This window comes from Propithecus coquereli, unplaced genomic scaffold, assembly GCF_000956105.1.
Source record: "Propithecus coquereli isolate 6110/MARCELLA unplaced genomic scaffold, Pcoq_1.0 Scaffold205, whole genome shotgun sequence".
In the NCBI taxonomy this organism is placed as follows: domain Eukaryota; kingdom Metazoa; phylum Chordata; class Mammalia; order Primates; family Indriidae; genus Propithecus; species Propithecus coquereli.
Genome location: NW_012145523.1, coordinates 957,862 through 970,193, shown reverse-complemented (window position 1 = coordinate 970,193; position 12,332 = coordinate 957,862). Strand labels below are relative to the sequence as shown.

Sequence of the window (12,332 nt, the reverse complement as noted above, 5' to 3'; positions counted from 1 at the left end):
AAATGAAACACAAATCTGGGAGTGAGAGTGCGTACTGGAGCCTCTGAGACTGTGGATCTTAGTGATACCCCAGACCACACCATTGATCATCTCTAGCTCTTGTTGCCTAGGCTAGAGTGCCGTGGTGTCAGCCTAGCTCACAGCAACCTCAAACTCCTGGGCTCAAGCGATCCTCCCACCTCAGCATCCCAAGTAGATGGGACTACAGGCATGCGCCACCATGCCTGGCTAATTTTTTAATTTTCTATAGAGACAGTCTTGCTATGTGGCTCAGGTTGGTCTTGAACTCCTGGCCTCAAGTGATCCTCACAAAGTGTTAGGAGTATAGTTGTGAGCCACCTAACCCTCCTGCCTTCTCATTTTTATTCCTTTGAATTTTTCCTACCTTTTTTGTTTTATGATTTCCTCTGCTTTATCTTCTGAATTTTTTAGTAGATTTAGCATTCACGTTAAAATTTTAATTTCCAAGAGCTTTTTGTTCTCTTGATTCATGTTTGATTTTCTTAGTTCTCTGAAAATACTGATTAAGAGTTTTTATGCAATTTTCTTCTGTTTCCTTCAAGTTACTTTCTTTTTTTCTCCCTTTTTTCTTTCATTTTGGAGGCTTTCCTCAAATTTTTGATATATGGCTTTCTATTCATGTTTAAGGGCAAAGCACTAAAATGCTTATTGAAAGCTCTTTTTAAAAGTTTCTGTCATTTTTTTTTCTGTATCATTGAAAGCTCAGTGGGTGGTCTAGGCTTGTTGACTGACTAGTAGACTTTGCTGTAGCATAATTGACTTTTTTTTTTTTTTTTTTGAGACAGAGTCTCGGCTTTGTTGCCCGGGCTAGAGTGACTGCCATGGCGTCAGCCTAGCTCACAGCAACCTCAAACTCCTGGGCTCAAGCAATCCTCCTGCCTCAGCCTCCCGAGTAGCTGAGACTACAGGCATGCGCCACCATGCCCGGCTAATTTTTTCTATATATATGTATTTTTAGTTGTCCAGATTATTTATTTCTAATTTTTAGTAGAGACGGGGTCTCGCTCTTGCTCAGGCTGGTCTCGAACTCCTGACCTTGAGCAATCCACCCACCTCGGCCCCCCAGAGTGCTAGGATTACAGGCATGAGCCACTGCGCCTGGCCCATAATTGACTTTTGTCGGGATACCTGAAATGGCAGTTTTTTGGTAACTGTTTTCTTCTGAGCCATTAAGTTATTTTGGAGAAGAACCTTCCAAGCTCCTGCCTGGGGTATATAAGTCTAGTGCCACTGTGCTGAGAACAAGTTATGGGAAGGGCATATTTTGTTAAGGAAGGAAGAGACAGAAAACAGGACTTTATTTGGAGACAGGGTCTAGCTCTTGTTGCCTAGGCTAGAGCATAGTGGTGTTATCATAGCTCACTGCAACCTCCAACTCCTGGGCTCAAGGGATCCTCCTCCCTCAGCCTCCTGAGTAGCTAGGATTACAGGCATACGCCACCATGCCTGGCTAATTTTTTCTGTTTTTAGTAAAGACGAAGTCTTGCTCTTGCTCAGGCTGGTCTCAAGCTCAGAGCTCCTGAACTGAAGCTATCCTCCCAATAGTGCTAGGATTATAGATGTGAGCCTCCAGGCCTGGCCTGGTTACAGTTTTTAAAATGCTTATTACATACTGGAAAGTTCCAATTGATTGTAAATTACGTTTATGGCTCAGAAAATCTCTACTTCTTTGTTTACCAAAAAAGTAATCTAAAATCTAAATGCAAGAGACTTGGGATGAGTGTGCCTAGGCTTATATTATATTGCTTTGCCACTGTGTAGCTGTGTGACCTTGGGCAATCTTCCTAACCTTTCTGAGTTTTGTTTTCCTCATTTCTGAAAGTGGGGTGGGCCAATTCTTCCATTAAAAGTTAACTTCCACTAAAAGAAGTTAACTTCGATTAAAAGGAAAACATGTACTCATAGGAGAGGAGGACCATTGATGAATTGAGAATCCTGCCACAGTAGATGTTGATGCCAGAACTAGAAAATTACAGAGTAGACAAAGAGAGCATAGAGAAGGGCATACAGCACCATACAGCCAATAGGCCAGGATTCTGGCATTCTGGTTCATTATCATATTTGTTCAACTTTGAGATGTTATTGTAAGCTTTTAAATACTTATTTTTAAGGTTTTTGGGGTTTTTTTTTTTCCTGACTGTAAAATGGTTTCCTCAGGATTTGGGGGATTGGAAAATGTTTAAGATAGATATTCTGACTTGAAAGGCAACATGTGTATGGTTATCAGCCATCCCAAATTAGACTAAGAGGCTTTAGCACAGATACTGGAATAGGAAGTAAATACTCTATTTTTTCCCCTAGTCATTATTCAAACCTGCTTAATGAATGAATCTAAGCCTTTGCTTAGGTTAAAAAGTAATTAAAATTTAAGTGCTTTATTTTTAAGCTGTGCCCTGATGTATTTGCATGGGGTATGCAGTTACAGCAGTATGCAAATCTGGGACATGGGAGTCTAAAAATGATACGGAAACAGTAGTTTGTAAGTTCTCTGTACATTCATTGATTTAGTTTCAAATAACATTTACAATCAGGAAGGACATAGTAGTGAGATGTAATACTGTGTTCTTCCCTTGCAGTGGGTAATTCCAGAATTGATTGGCCATACCATTGTCACTGTATTAATGCTCATTTCATTGCACTGGTTCATCTTCCTTCTCAATTTACCTGTTGCCACTTGGAATATATATCGGTGAGTATAGTTTGTTTAATGTTTTGTGTCAGAGCAGTTAAAGAAAAAACTTAAAATAAAATTTTAACAGCCTTCTTTCTCCACTAAAATATGTGCCAGTAATAAAACACAGAACAATAGAGTGCATAAATTTTTGTTCACTTTGGTATACTGGGCAAGTGGCAATTTGCACAGCTCAGTCTTGTAGTAAAAACACAAATTTATATGTATACATTTATGATATATGTAATGTATAGTTGTGATGTCTTAAGACTTGTGAGTTGTTTTTTCATGGCCTTGGATATTTTTCCTTAAAGAATGGTGAAAAGCCTGAGAATATAATATAAAGTCCTTATTGTTTATATCTGCAGTTTTTAATTAGACTGTATTTGGAATATTCCAAAGGAAATTACATTTTAAAGCCTGAAAATTAGGTTACATCAAAATTTTTGACCTAATAAATTTAGGAAATTTTTTCAAAAATAGCTCAATAGAAACACTAATTGGATATAATTTTATAATTGGGCTATTGTACATAACATAACATATTTTCTTAAGAAGAACTCTGGAATAATTTTGAACAGCCGGGAATTATTTTTATGTTAGTGGATTGCTGCTGTACTACATTTTTAGTTTTTATTTATGTCTAGGTTTTTTTGGATAAAACCATACATTGACTGATTTTTTATTTTTTTATTTTTTTTTTTTTTACCAGCCTCTACATTGAGGACACAGTATTCATTGTTGTTTTGAGACAGGGTCTCTCTCTGTCACCCAAGCTGGACTGCAGTGGCACAATCATAGCTCACTGTAACCTGCAACTCCTGGTCTTAAGTGATCCTCCTGGCCTCAGCCTCCAGAGTATACTGGACTACAAGCACACCCCACCACGCCTGGCTGATTTTTAAATTTTTGTAGAGACTGGGTCTTGCTGGTGTTGTCCAGGATGGTCTTGAACTCCTGGCCTCAAGTAGTCTTCTGTCTTGGCGTCCCAAATGCTGGGATTACAGGCTTGAGCTATCATGCTTGGTCTCATTGACCGATTTTTAAGCATGATGTTTTAAAGTGTAGTTAGAATAAAAAGAACATAGAGGAGAATAAAGGTGGGGTTGAAGGAGGATAGGAAGTACATGAAAAGGTAATGGAAGGCAGTAGAGGTGAGAGAAGGAGTAGATTTGGGGGATGATCTTATAAAGATCATGAGACTAGAACCTGAGCTAGGGAAAAGTTTTAAAATCTCTGTACCTCTTTTTCAGAGGGTAGGTGCTCTAAGGTGGAAAATTTTTTACTTTTAATTTCCCTCCTTTTTTTTCTTTTAAAATTTTCTTTAGAGATGGAGTCTTGCTCTGTTGCCCAGTCTGGAGTGCAGTGGCACGATAATAGTGACTACAGCCTCGAACTCCTGAACTCAAGTGATCTTCCTGCCTCAGCCTCCTGAATAGCGGGGACTACAGGCAGATGCCACTGTGCCCAGCTTCTTTTATAATAAATTTCTTATTGTTCTTCCATACTGGGAACACAGCTTCTTTGCACTTCTGATGGGAGCCAATCCCATGCAGAATTTTAGCACAGCTAAGTCTCCCTGTGGTCCCACCAAATGAAACACAAATCTGGGAGTGAGAGTGCGTACTGGAGCCTCTGAGACTGTGGATCTTAGTGATACCCCAGACCACACCATTGATCATCTCTACTAGGAATGTAAATGTGCTAGAAGAAGAGCTATGAAAGCTTTGGCACGGCTTCTTTGTGTGCAGTACAGACTGGTAGAAGGCTCTATGAAGTTAATTGAGTCCAAAGATTCCTTTTTTCTATAATTATAAAAACAAAGATGATGTATATTTATTGCCCGGATAACCACAGCGACAGGTTGGCTGTCTGCTGGTCACAAGTTTATCTCTATTTTAAAAGGTTTAGATCAACAGAGTGATCATTTGCTCTTTTCAGTCCACTGTACTTGATGTTGCTGAGGCTACAGACATATATGAGGGACTCTATTCACAGGACAAAGAGGCAGAACATTGAGTAACAAAATATGCTAGTTAAATAAGAGTTGTCTTAACTCAATGAAGATAGTTGCCAGATAAGAAATGAGAGAATTCCCCAGGGTTGGAAGGATAAGGGGAGGGGTAGATGGGAAGGCTTGTACAAACACACAAGGCATATTTAAGGATCAGTTAGGCTGAAATCATGTAGAAGTGGGAGTAGTAATAGACAAATCTGGAAAAGTTGATTAGGGTGGGTCACAGAGAACCTTGAATGTTAGTCCAAGAAGTTTATATATAAATATGAGTATTGGTAGCATAAAATCCACCCATTTAAATTGTAGCAATATATTTTTAGTATATTTATAGATGTATGCAACCATCACTACGATCTATTTTCAAACATTTTCATTACCCCCCAAAACATTCCCATACTCATTAGCAGTCACTCCAACTCCTTCTTCTTCCATAGCCCTGAGCAATCACCAATCTACTTTCTATCTCTACAAATTTACCTGTTCCACACAGACATATCATACAAAGGGAATCAATATATGGTCTTTTATGGTTGGCTTCTTTCATGTACCATAATATTTTAAGGTTCACCCATACTGTAGCATGTATCAATACTTTATTCCTTTTTATCACTGAATAATATTCCATTGCATGGATGTACCATATTTTGTTTATCTATTTGCTATTGATGGGCATTTGGATTGTTTCTACTATTGGCTATTATGAATAATTCCCCTATGAGTATTCATATGCAAGTTTTTGTGTAGACATGTGCTTTCATTTCTCTTGAACAGATACCTAGGAGTGGACTTACTGAGTCATATGGTAACTCTATTTTACCTTTTGAGGAATTGCCTGAGTGTCTTTAAAAGCGGCTGTGCTATTTTACATTCCCACTAACTGTGTATGAGGGTTCCAATTTCTCTATATCTTGCCAGCACTGACTAGTGTTTTTTATTTTAACCATACCACTGGGTGTGAAGTGGTATCTCATTATGGTTTCAATTTTATGTTTCCTTAATGACTACTGATGTTGAGTATCTTTTTTTTTTTTGAGACAGAGTCTCACTCTGTCGCCCTGGGTAGAGTGCAGTGGTGTCATCATAGCTCACAGCAACCTCAAACTCGTGGGCTCAAGCGATCCTCCTGCCTCAGCCTCCCGAGTAGCTGGGACTGAGGAACCCAAGGTTGTACCACAGGGACTATAGGCGCACACTACCACGCCCTGCTAATTTTTCTACTTTTAGTAGAGACCGGGTCTCACTCTTGCTCAGGCTGGTCTTGAACTCCTGAGTTCAAGCAATCCTCCCGCCTTGGCCTCCCAGAGTGTTAGGATTACAGGTGTGAGCCACCATGGCTGGCCTGTTAAGTATCTTTTAACGTGTTTATTGCCCATTCATACGTCTTCTTTGCTTCATGTGTTTTCAAACAGCTAAGTTGACATGAAATAAATTATGTTTGGGGAAGATTTTTCTGGGAGCATTTGTAGTATTGATTGAATAGAGAAGAGCCAGGAGGTAGTGAAACCAGTTTAGAGACTGGGGTGAGATGATATATGCTGGAACAGTGTTGTGATACTGGCAATTAAAAAGAAACTGCTATATAAATCATGGTAGGAAGAAAGAACAGACAAGAGTTTGATGGACTGGCTATGAAAAATGAGGACGAGAGAAGTCAAAGTTGGATAAGAGGAAGTTTTTAAGGACCACCAAGAATGGTGACACTCTTATTAGATAACTTAGAAGTCAGAGAAGGATAAGACTCTTTGAGACTATTTAGCGTTGTTATCTAGTTATTAAAATGAGACAGAGAGAAGAAGGGAATGTGAAGATGGAGGCAGAGATTTGACTGATACGTGTATAAGTCAAGGAATGCCAAGAATTGCCAGGAACTACCATAAGCTAGGAGAAAGGCATGGAAAATACTCCCCCTCGGAGTCTCCAAAGGAACCAACCCTGCTGACACCTTGATTTGGGACTTCTGGCTTCCACAAATGTGAGAGAATAAATTTCTGTTGTTTAAAATAAATAAATAAAATAAAATGAAAATACCCTCTATTCAGCTATAAATGGACTACTAGGATTGGAGAGAGAATCTAAGATTTGCGCAACTCAGAGAGGCCTTTACATTTCACAGAAGTGATTACTGAGAAACTGATTATGTGGCAGAAGTAAGGAACCCAAGGTTGTGCTAGCTAGACCTGAGAGAAGGAGGAGTTCTTGGACAGTGCTGGGTTAGGACGTGTATGTTATACAAATGGCACAGTCTGGATGTTGGAGGCCAGAAACTTAAACTCATTGATCCTCTCAAAATAACCCAACTTCCTTAATTTCCCAATTTCCATAAAGAGGTTTCTAAGAAGTTGATAAAATTGGTTTGGTTTTAGAGCCTCCTTTAATCTGTATCTAATGGGAAAGGGCTACAGGTATGACTGGTTTGGTAGTTTTCTACAGAAGATAGGTAAAAGGTCCAAATGCATAAAACATCCTTCTCTAGAATGTTACTATATTTGTTTCAGAGAGCAGAAAATTAACAGTATTATAACTTCCAAAGGAAAACTAAGTGGTAGCCCACGATGTCATCATATTACTCTGTCTGTATTTGGTTTGAATTTAAAGCTGCTATAATTGGTTCACTTTTTTTTTTATTTTTTTTTTATTTTTTTTACTTCTGAGTTTCATTGATTATGGTTCACTTTTAGAGGTTGATTATTATTGGTTACTTGTTTTTTAATATTTATGCCTATGATTTTCCTTCTAATGTGTGTATCCTTCAATTTATCAGATACGTTATGGTGCCAAGTGGTAACATGGGAGTGTTTGATCCAACAGAAATACACAATAGAGGGCAGCTGAAGTCACACATGAAAGAAGCCATGATCAAGCTTGGTTTCCACCTGCTCTGTTTCTTCATGTATCTTTATAGGTAAGTTTAGCATTTTCCTAGATGCCATGTTTGTTTTTGATGGGTGAGATACTACTATACTGTGGGATTTTGCACTGATGTTTCAGAACTTTGGGGGATTATGTGAATTTCTTGTGGCTGTGTAGATTGTTCATGTATGTCCTTGTATCAGTATTCTGTCCGACCTACAATAGATTTAGTCTGTGGTATCTTAGTTATGTGTTAGCTGTTGCGGCTAGGAACATGGTTAAAACTGTCTTTGCTATTCTTTTCATCCCCCGATATCCAGCTGTGAGGTTTCACTGCCTGTTGTAAGCATTAATGTATTTACCCTCAGAGACAACCCCACTCATGAGTTTTGGGGGATCCTATTAGTGGCAGCTGCTCTCAACAACTTATATCCAAATTGTGCCGATCTTTCTTGGCAGGGAGGAATTGAGGTGTGATGCTGATTCTCCAGCATGCTAAGTGGTCTCTTTTGGTAAAACTGCATCAGTCTTCCAGTTATAACACATTGGAAGTAAGAATGGAAGTATGACGATTGGCTGTCAAACACTGGAAGCCTTATGTAGTACTGTTTTAAATTTAAATTTATTCCCTTACATTTTAGAGGTGAACATGCCACTTTTTCCTTTATCCATCATAGACCCGTAGAAGAGAGCAAAGGAGAGAAAAAAATTCATTTGTGTGTATGGTTTGATTAAGCCTTTAAGAGGCTAGAAGCCAGGCTTAACCTTTGTATCAAAGCTTTAATTAGATCATTCCTATTTTTTCCATTTGGAAAATTTTAATATTTCACATAGGCATAAGGACTCTTAGGAAAAACTTGTACTGAAGTAAACTACCACTCAGAAGATTCCTGATTAGAAACTGTACAGAGATACCAGTTTTTAAGAATTGCTATTTTGTTTGAAATAGTTTAGAAGTCAGAGCTGTTTTAGCCTCTGTCTGATAAAGCAGGCTTCCTAAATCCTTTCACTGTGCTAATCCACCCATTAGTGTAGATTAGATTAAAATTAGAGTTTAGATAGTTTCCTTTTCACCATTCATCTTATTTACTTTTCTGTATTTTTTTAAATACTAGGACAGAAAAAGCACACTGGTGTCAGTTTCTGGTTCTCATATCCTACCTCAGCACTAATGTGCTTTATTTTTAATCCAAGTATCAAAGATGAAAAATATTGAGCAAAAAAATTTAATATTAAGAACATAATGATGCAGCTCTTCTCATTTTCATTACTTTTTTAGGTCAAACTAACATATGAAGGTATCTTTACCATTATATAGGTTCCTTTATATTTGGTTTTTTTTTTTTTTTGAGACAGAGTCTCACTCTTTTGCCCGGGCTAGAGTGAGTGCCGTGGCGTCCGCCTAGCTCACAGCAACCTCACACTCCTGGGCTCAAGCGATCCTTCTGCCTCAGCCTCCCAAGTAGCTGAGGACTACAGGCATGCACCACCATGCCTGGCTAATTTTTTCTATATATTTTTAGTTGTCCGATTAATTTCTTTCTATTTTTAGTAGAGACGGGGTCTCACTCTTGCTCAGGCTGGTTTCGAACTGAGCTCAAACAATCTGCCCGCCTCGGCCTCCCAGAGTGCTAGGATTACAGGCGTGAGCCACTGCGCCCGGCCTTTATATTTGTTTTTGAAGAGACAAAAAATAAGCTGGTGTTGGTTTAGCTAAGGTTACTGTTTTAATGCCCCCCACTTCATAGGTTTTACACTGTTGGAGAGTTAACTAGAGCAGACAGTCCCTGGGTCTTGGAACATGAGCTTTCTTGGGGCAGTGCTGTATGTACCGCCTATGTGGTCACACTTTAAGGAGTAAATGTACGATTGGGGAGCAGTATCTTGCTTAGTAGACCCGAAGTCTTAGGATTTAAAAAGGTACAAGAGTTTCTGAGTTCTCAGTTGTTGAACTTAAAGGAGTGGAAAGATGGACTGGAGGAATCAAGAAGCAATTTGGGGACAGGGTTAAGGTGTGGTTCTTCACAACTACATAAAAGGTATGCAACCTATGTAACTGGTCTGCCTGGCAGCTGCATTCTTCACCGGCTGCCTCCTTTCCTTGTCTCTCTTCCCTTCCCTCTCAGCTTGTCATTTTCAGCCCTTACCTTACCCTTTGGTGTCACTCATAGTTGAAGGGGTCAGGATGAAAGAGTAGTGTCAGAAGGTGTCCTTGTAGCACTTTTCTCTTGACGCTGGTTGCCGTTGCTAAAAAGGGGTTTTGTTACCAGATCATGGATTATATGCTGCTCCTCTTTGTATCCAACACCTGCCACACCTTGCACGGTACCTTGCACATAGCAGACATGCATGGCTTGTCAAATAGAACTGAAGTTTTGAAAAAAGGTATAAAGGAATTTATACCTTTGGTTTTTTGGTTAGGTGCTAGCCTAGTGGAATCTGGGTTCTGCCACTTACTGTGTAACCTGGTGCAAGTTTCCTAACCTCTGTTTGCCTCAATTGCTCATTTAAAAATGGGATATTAATAGTACCTGCCTCATCAGATTGTAATGTGGACTAAGTGGGATAAAGCATGTAAAACACTTAGGTTTATGCTGACCTATAGTAAACTCTCAAAAGTCTTTCAAAAATCTTAGTTATTACCATTAATTTGTGTTGTGCATTGAATAAATTTAGTATGGTTAAATTTGGACAACGAATCATTTATACCATGACTAATGTGCGGTTATTTCTGTGTATTTTAGGCTTGATCTCAGCAGAGCAAGGCTGATCCCAGTATTTAAAAGGAAAGGATGGTTTTGTTATCATTGTTTAACTGGGCCAGTTCTGGTAGAGTCGTATTTATTGAGTGACTGTTGTGGCAGACATTGTGTAAGGCACTTGCAAATGACACAAAGGAGCAGCACAGAATCCCTACGGTAAAAGCTTGGAGCTTGGTAGTTGCAGTCTGGGTGCTGTAGTAGACCATGAAAGCAGCAGTGCCTGGATCCTGCTTCCATCTCAGAGGAGCTCACGCTCCAGTGGCAGGGCCGACTTACAGGGCCCAGCATGCGTGCAGGCGGATGCTGAGCTGTGCAAGGAGCTCTGTGGCTGCCCTGCGCTGAGAGCCCAGCTTCCCAAAGGAGGTGCCTTAGAGCGCAGTCGTGAAGCCTGAGTAGGAGTTTACTGGGTTGATGGGGTGGGATGGTGACAGTATATGTGAAGATCTGGCTAGAGAATTCAGGGCTTTTTTCCTGGACATAGCTTAATTTTTTTAAACTACAGCCCAACATTGGTTTTAGGTTGTACTCTCCCCACCCTACCTCCACCCCTAGTTATTCTTTTTGTAATGAAAAAATTAGGCTATTGAGAGGCCTTAATATAGATTTTCTTTCCTTTAGGTATAAATGATTGTCTTTTACTCAAACCAGTGTTCCTTGATGACTCTTAGGGATGCAAGTCTGGACAGACGAGACTCTGTAGGAACATTCCTAAGGAAACACGAGTAACGTTAATTTCTTCTTTCCACAGTATGATTTTAGCTTTGATAAATGACTGAAGCTGGAGAAGCCGTGGTTGAAGTCAACCTACAGCACAGTCGAGGAGCCAGAGACTACTTAAATCATCCTTAGAACCGTGACCATAGCAGTATATATTTTCCTCTTTGAACAAAAAACTATTTTTGCTGTATTTTTACCATATAAAGTATTTAAAAAACATGAATTGAGTTTCTGTAGATTTCTGGTTCTCAACTTTAGTCTGAACCCCAACACTCGAAGGTGTTTTCATCACCTGTATGTTGAAGATGGTTACTGTATGTAGGAACAGGACTGCCGTCCCACCCTGGCACGCCAAAGAAACAAAGGACACACCGTAAAGGGAAAATTTAAGAGATGAGCAAAGCTACTCTTCAAATCTAATGAAAAGTCAGAACAAAACAACAGTATTAATCTGGACAAAAGGAAAAATGTTAATTACCTTTTTGCCTATGTTGTGGCAACTTCATTTAATATGGTTTAAAGATATATGGGACTGTCAGCTACAAGTCTTTTACAAGAATGTTAACAGAAAATGACATTTCAATATATATATAGCAAAAGATATGTACATATATATATGTACATATCTTTGCAGAATTTGTGAAACCTTATAAGCCGTTTGCACAGGTACAATGCAATTCCTGCTTACAGAAAGAAAAATAAATCAACAACCAAGATTTTATCAAGAGTTTCATTTAAAAGCCACTGCCTCCACAATCACCCCCAAACCCATCAAATCCCACTGGCTCTTGCTGGTCTTGTTTTTGTGTTGTAATTGTTCCAATTGTATTTGATCTTTCTGATATATATTTTAATGGGTTTGGAGAGGTGATTTGGTAGAAGATGCTAATCAGATTAGAAGCAGGACTAGTCATTCATTGTCTGTGAAATTGAGCCTGTTAGTGCTCTGCTTGGCGCCGCATTAATCCTTCTATCCTTCTGCACTGACCACTTTATGAATTGGGAGACCCAATACAAGCCATTTCATGGACACAGCAGTGTTAACCAAACTGTTCTTTGGAGTTGTATTTGTAAATTCTTGGAGTTGTTGAGAGCAGTTCACCTCTTTAGCTCTGTTTGCCAACTCTCGCAGGGTGAAGTGAACCTGGCGGTTTATCCTTAGTCCTGGTTTGTGCTTTAATGTTGCTGTCGTAAGCATTGGCATTTAGGCAAAACATGACTGTTTTATGGCAGAGTCCAAAGGGATTATTCCCTTGGTGAGACAGAATTGGGTGGCTAAACAGGTGTGTGGTCC

At 39.3% G+C, this 12,332-nt stretch overlaps 1 protein-coding gene across 3 annotated transcripts in view; it reads left to right on the top strand.

Annotated features, from left to right (window-relative positions):
* The window catches only part of CNIH4 (cornichon family AMPA receptor auxiliary protein 4), a 24,873-nt gene extending 13,612 nt beyond the window's left edge, over window positions 1-11,261 (top strand). For 2 of the 3 annotated variants that reach the window (XM_012644072.1, XM_012644070.1), the window contains 3 exons: window positions 2,598-2,710; window positions 7,471-7,611; window positions 11,070-11,261. In XM_012644072.1, coding sequence (XP_012499526.1) covers window positions 2,643-2,710; window positions 7,471-7,611; window positions 11,070-11,097 — 237 coding nt within the window. In that variant the 5' untranslated portion in view covers window positions 2,598-2,642 and the 3' untranslated portion in view covers window positions 11,098-11,261. The remainder of the gene's footprint in view (window positions 1-2,597; window positions 2,711-7,470; window positions 7,612-11,069) is intronic. The other variant, XM_012644071.1, reaches the window with a different exon arrangement.
* Window positions 11,262-12,332: the final 1,071 nt, after the last annotated feature.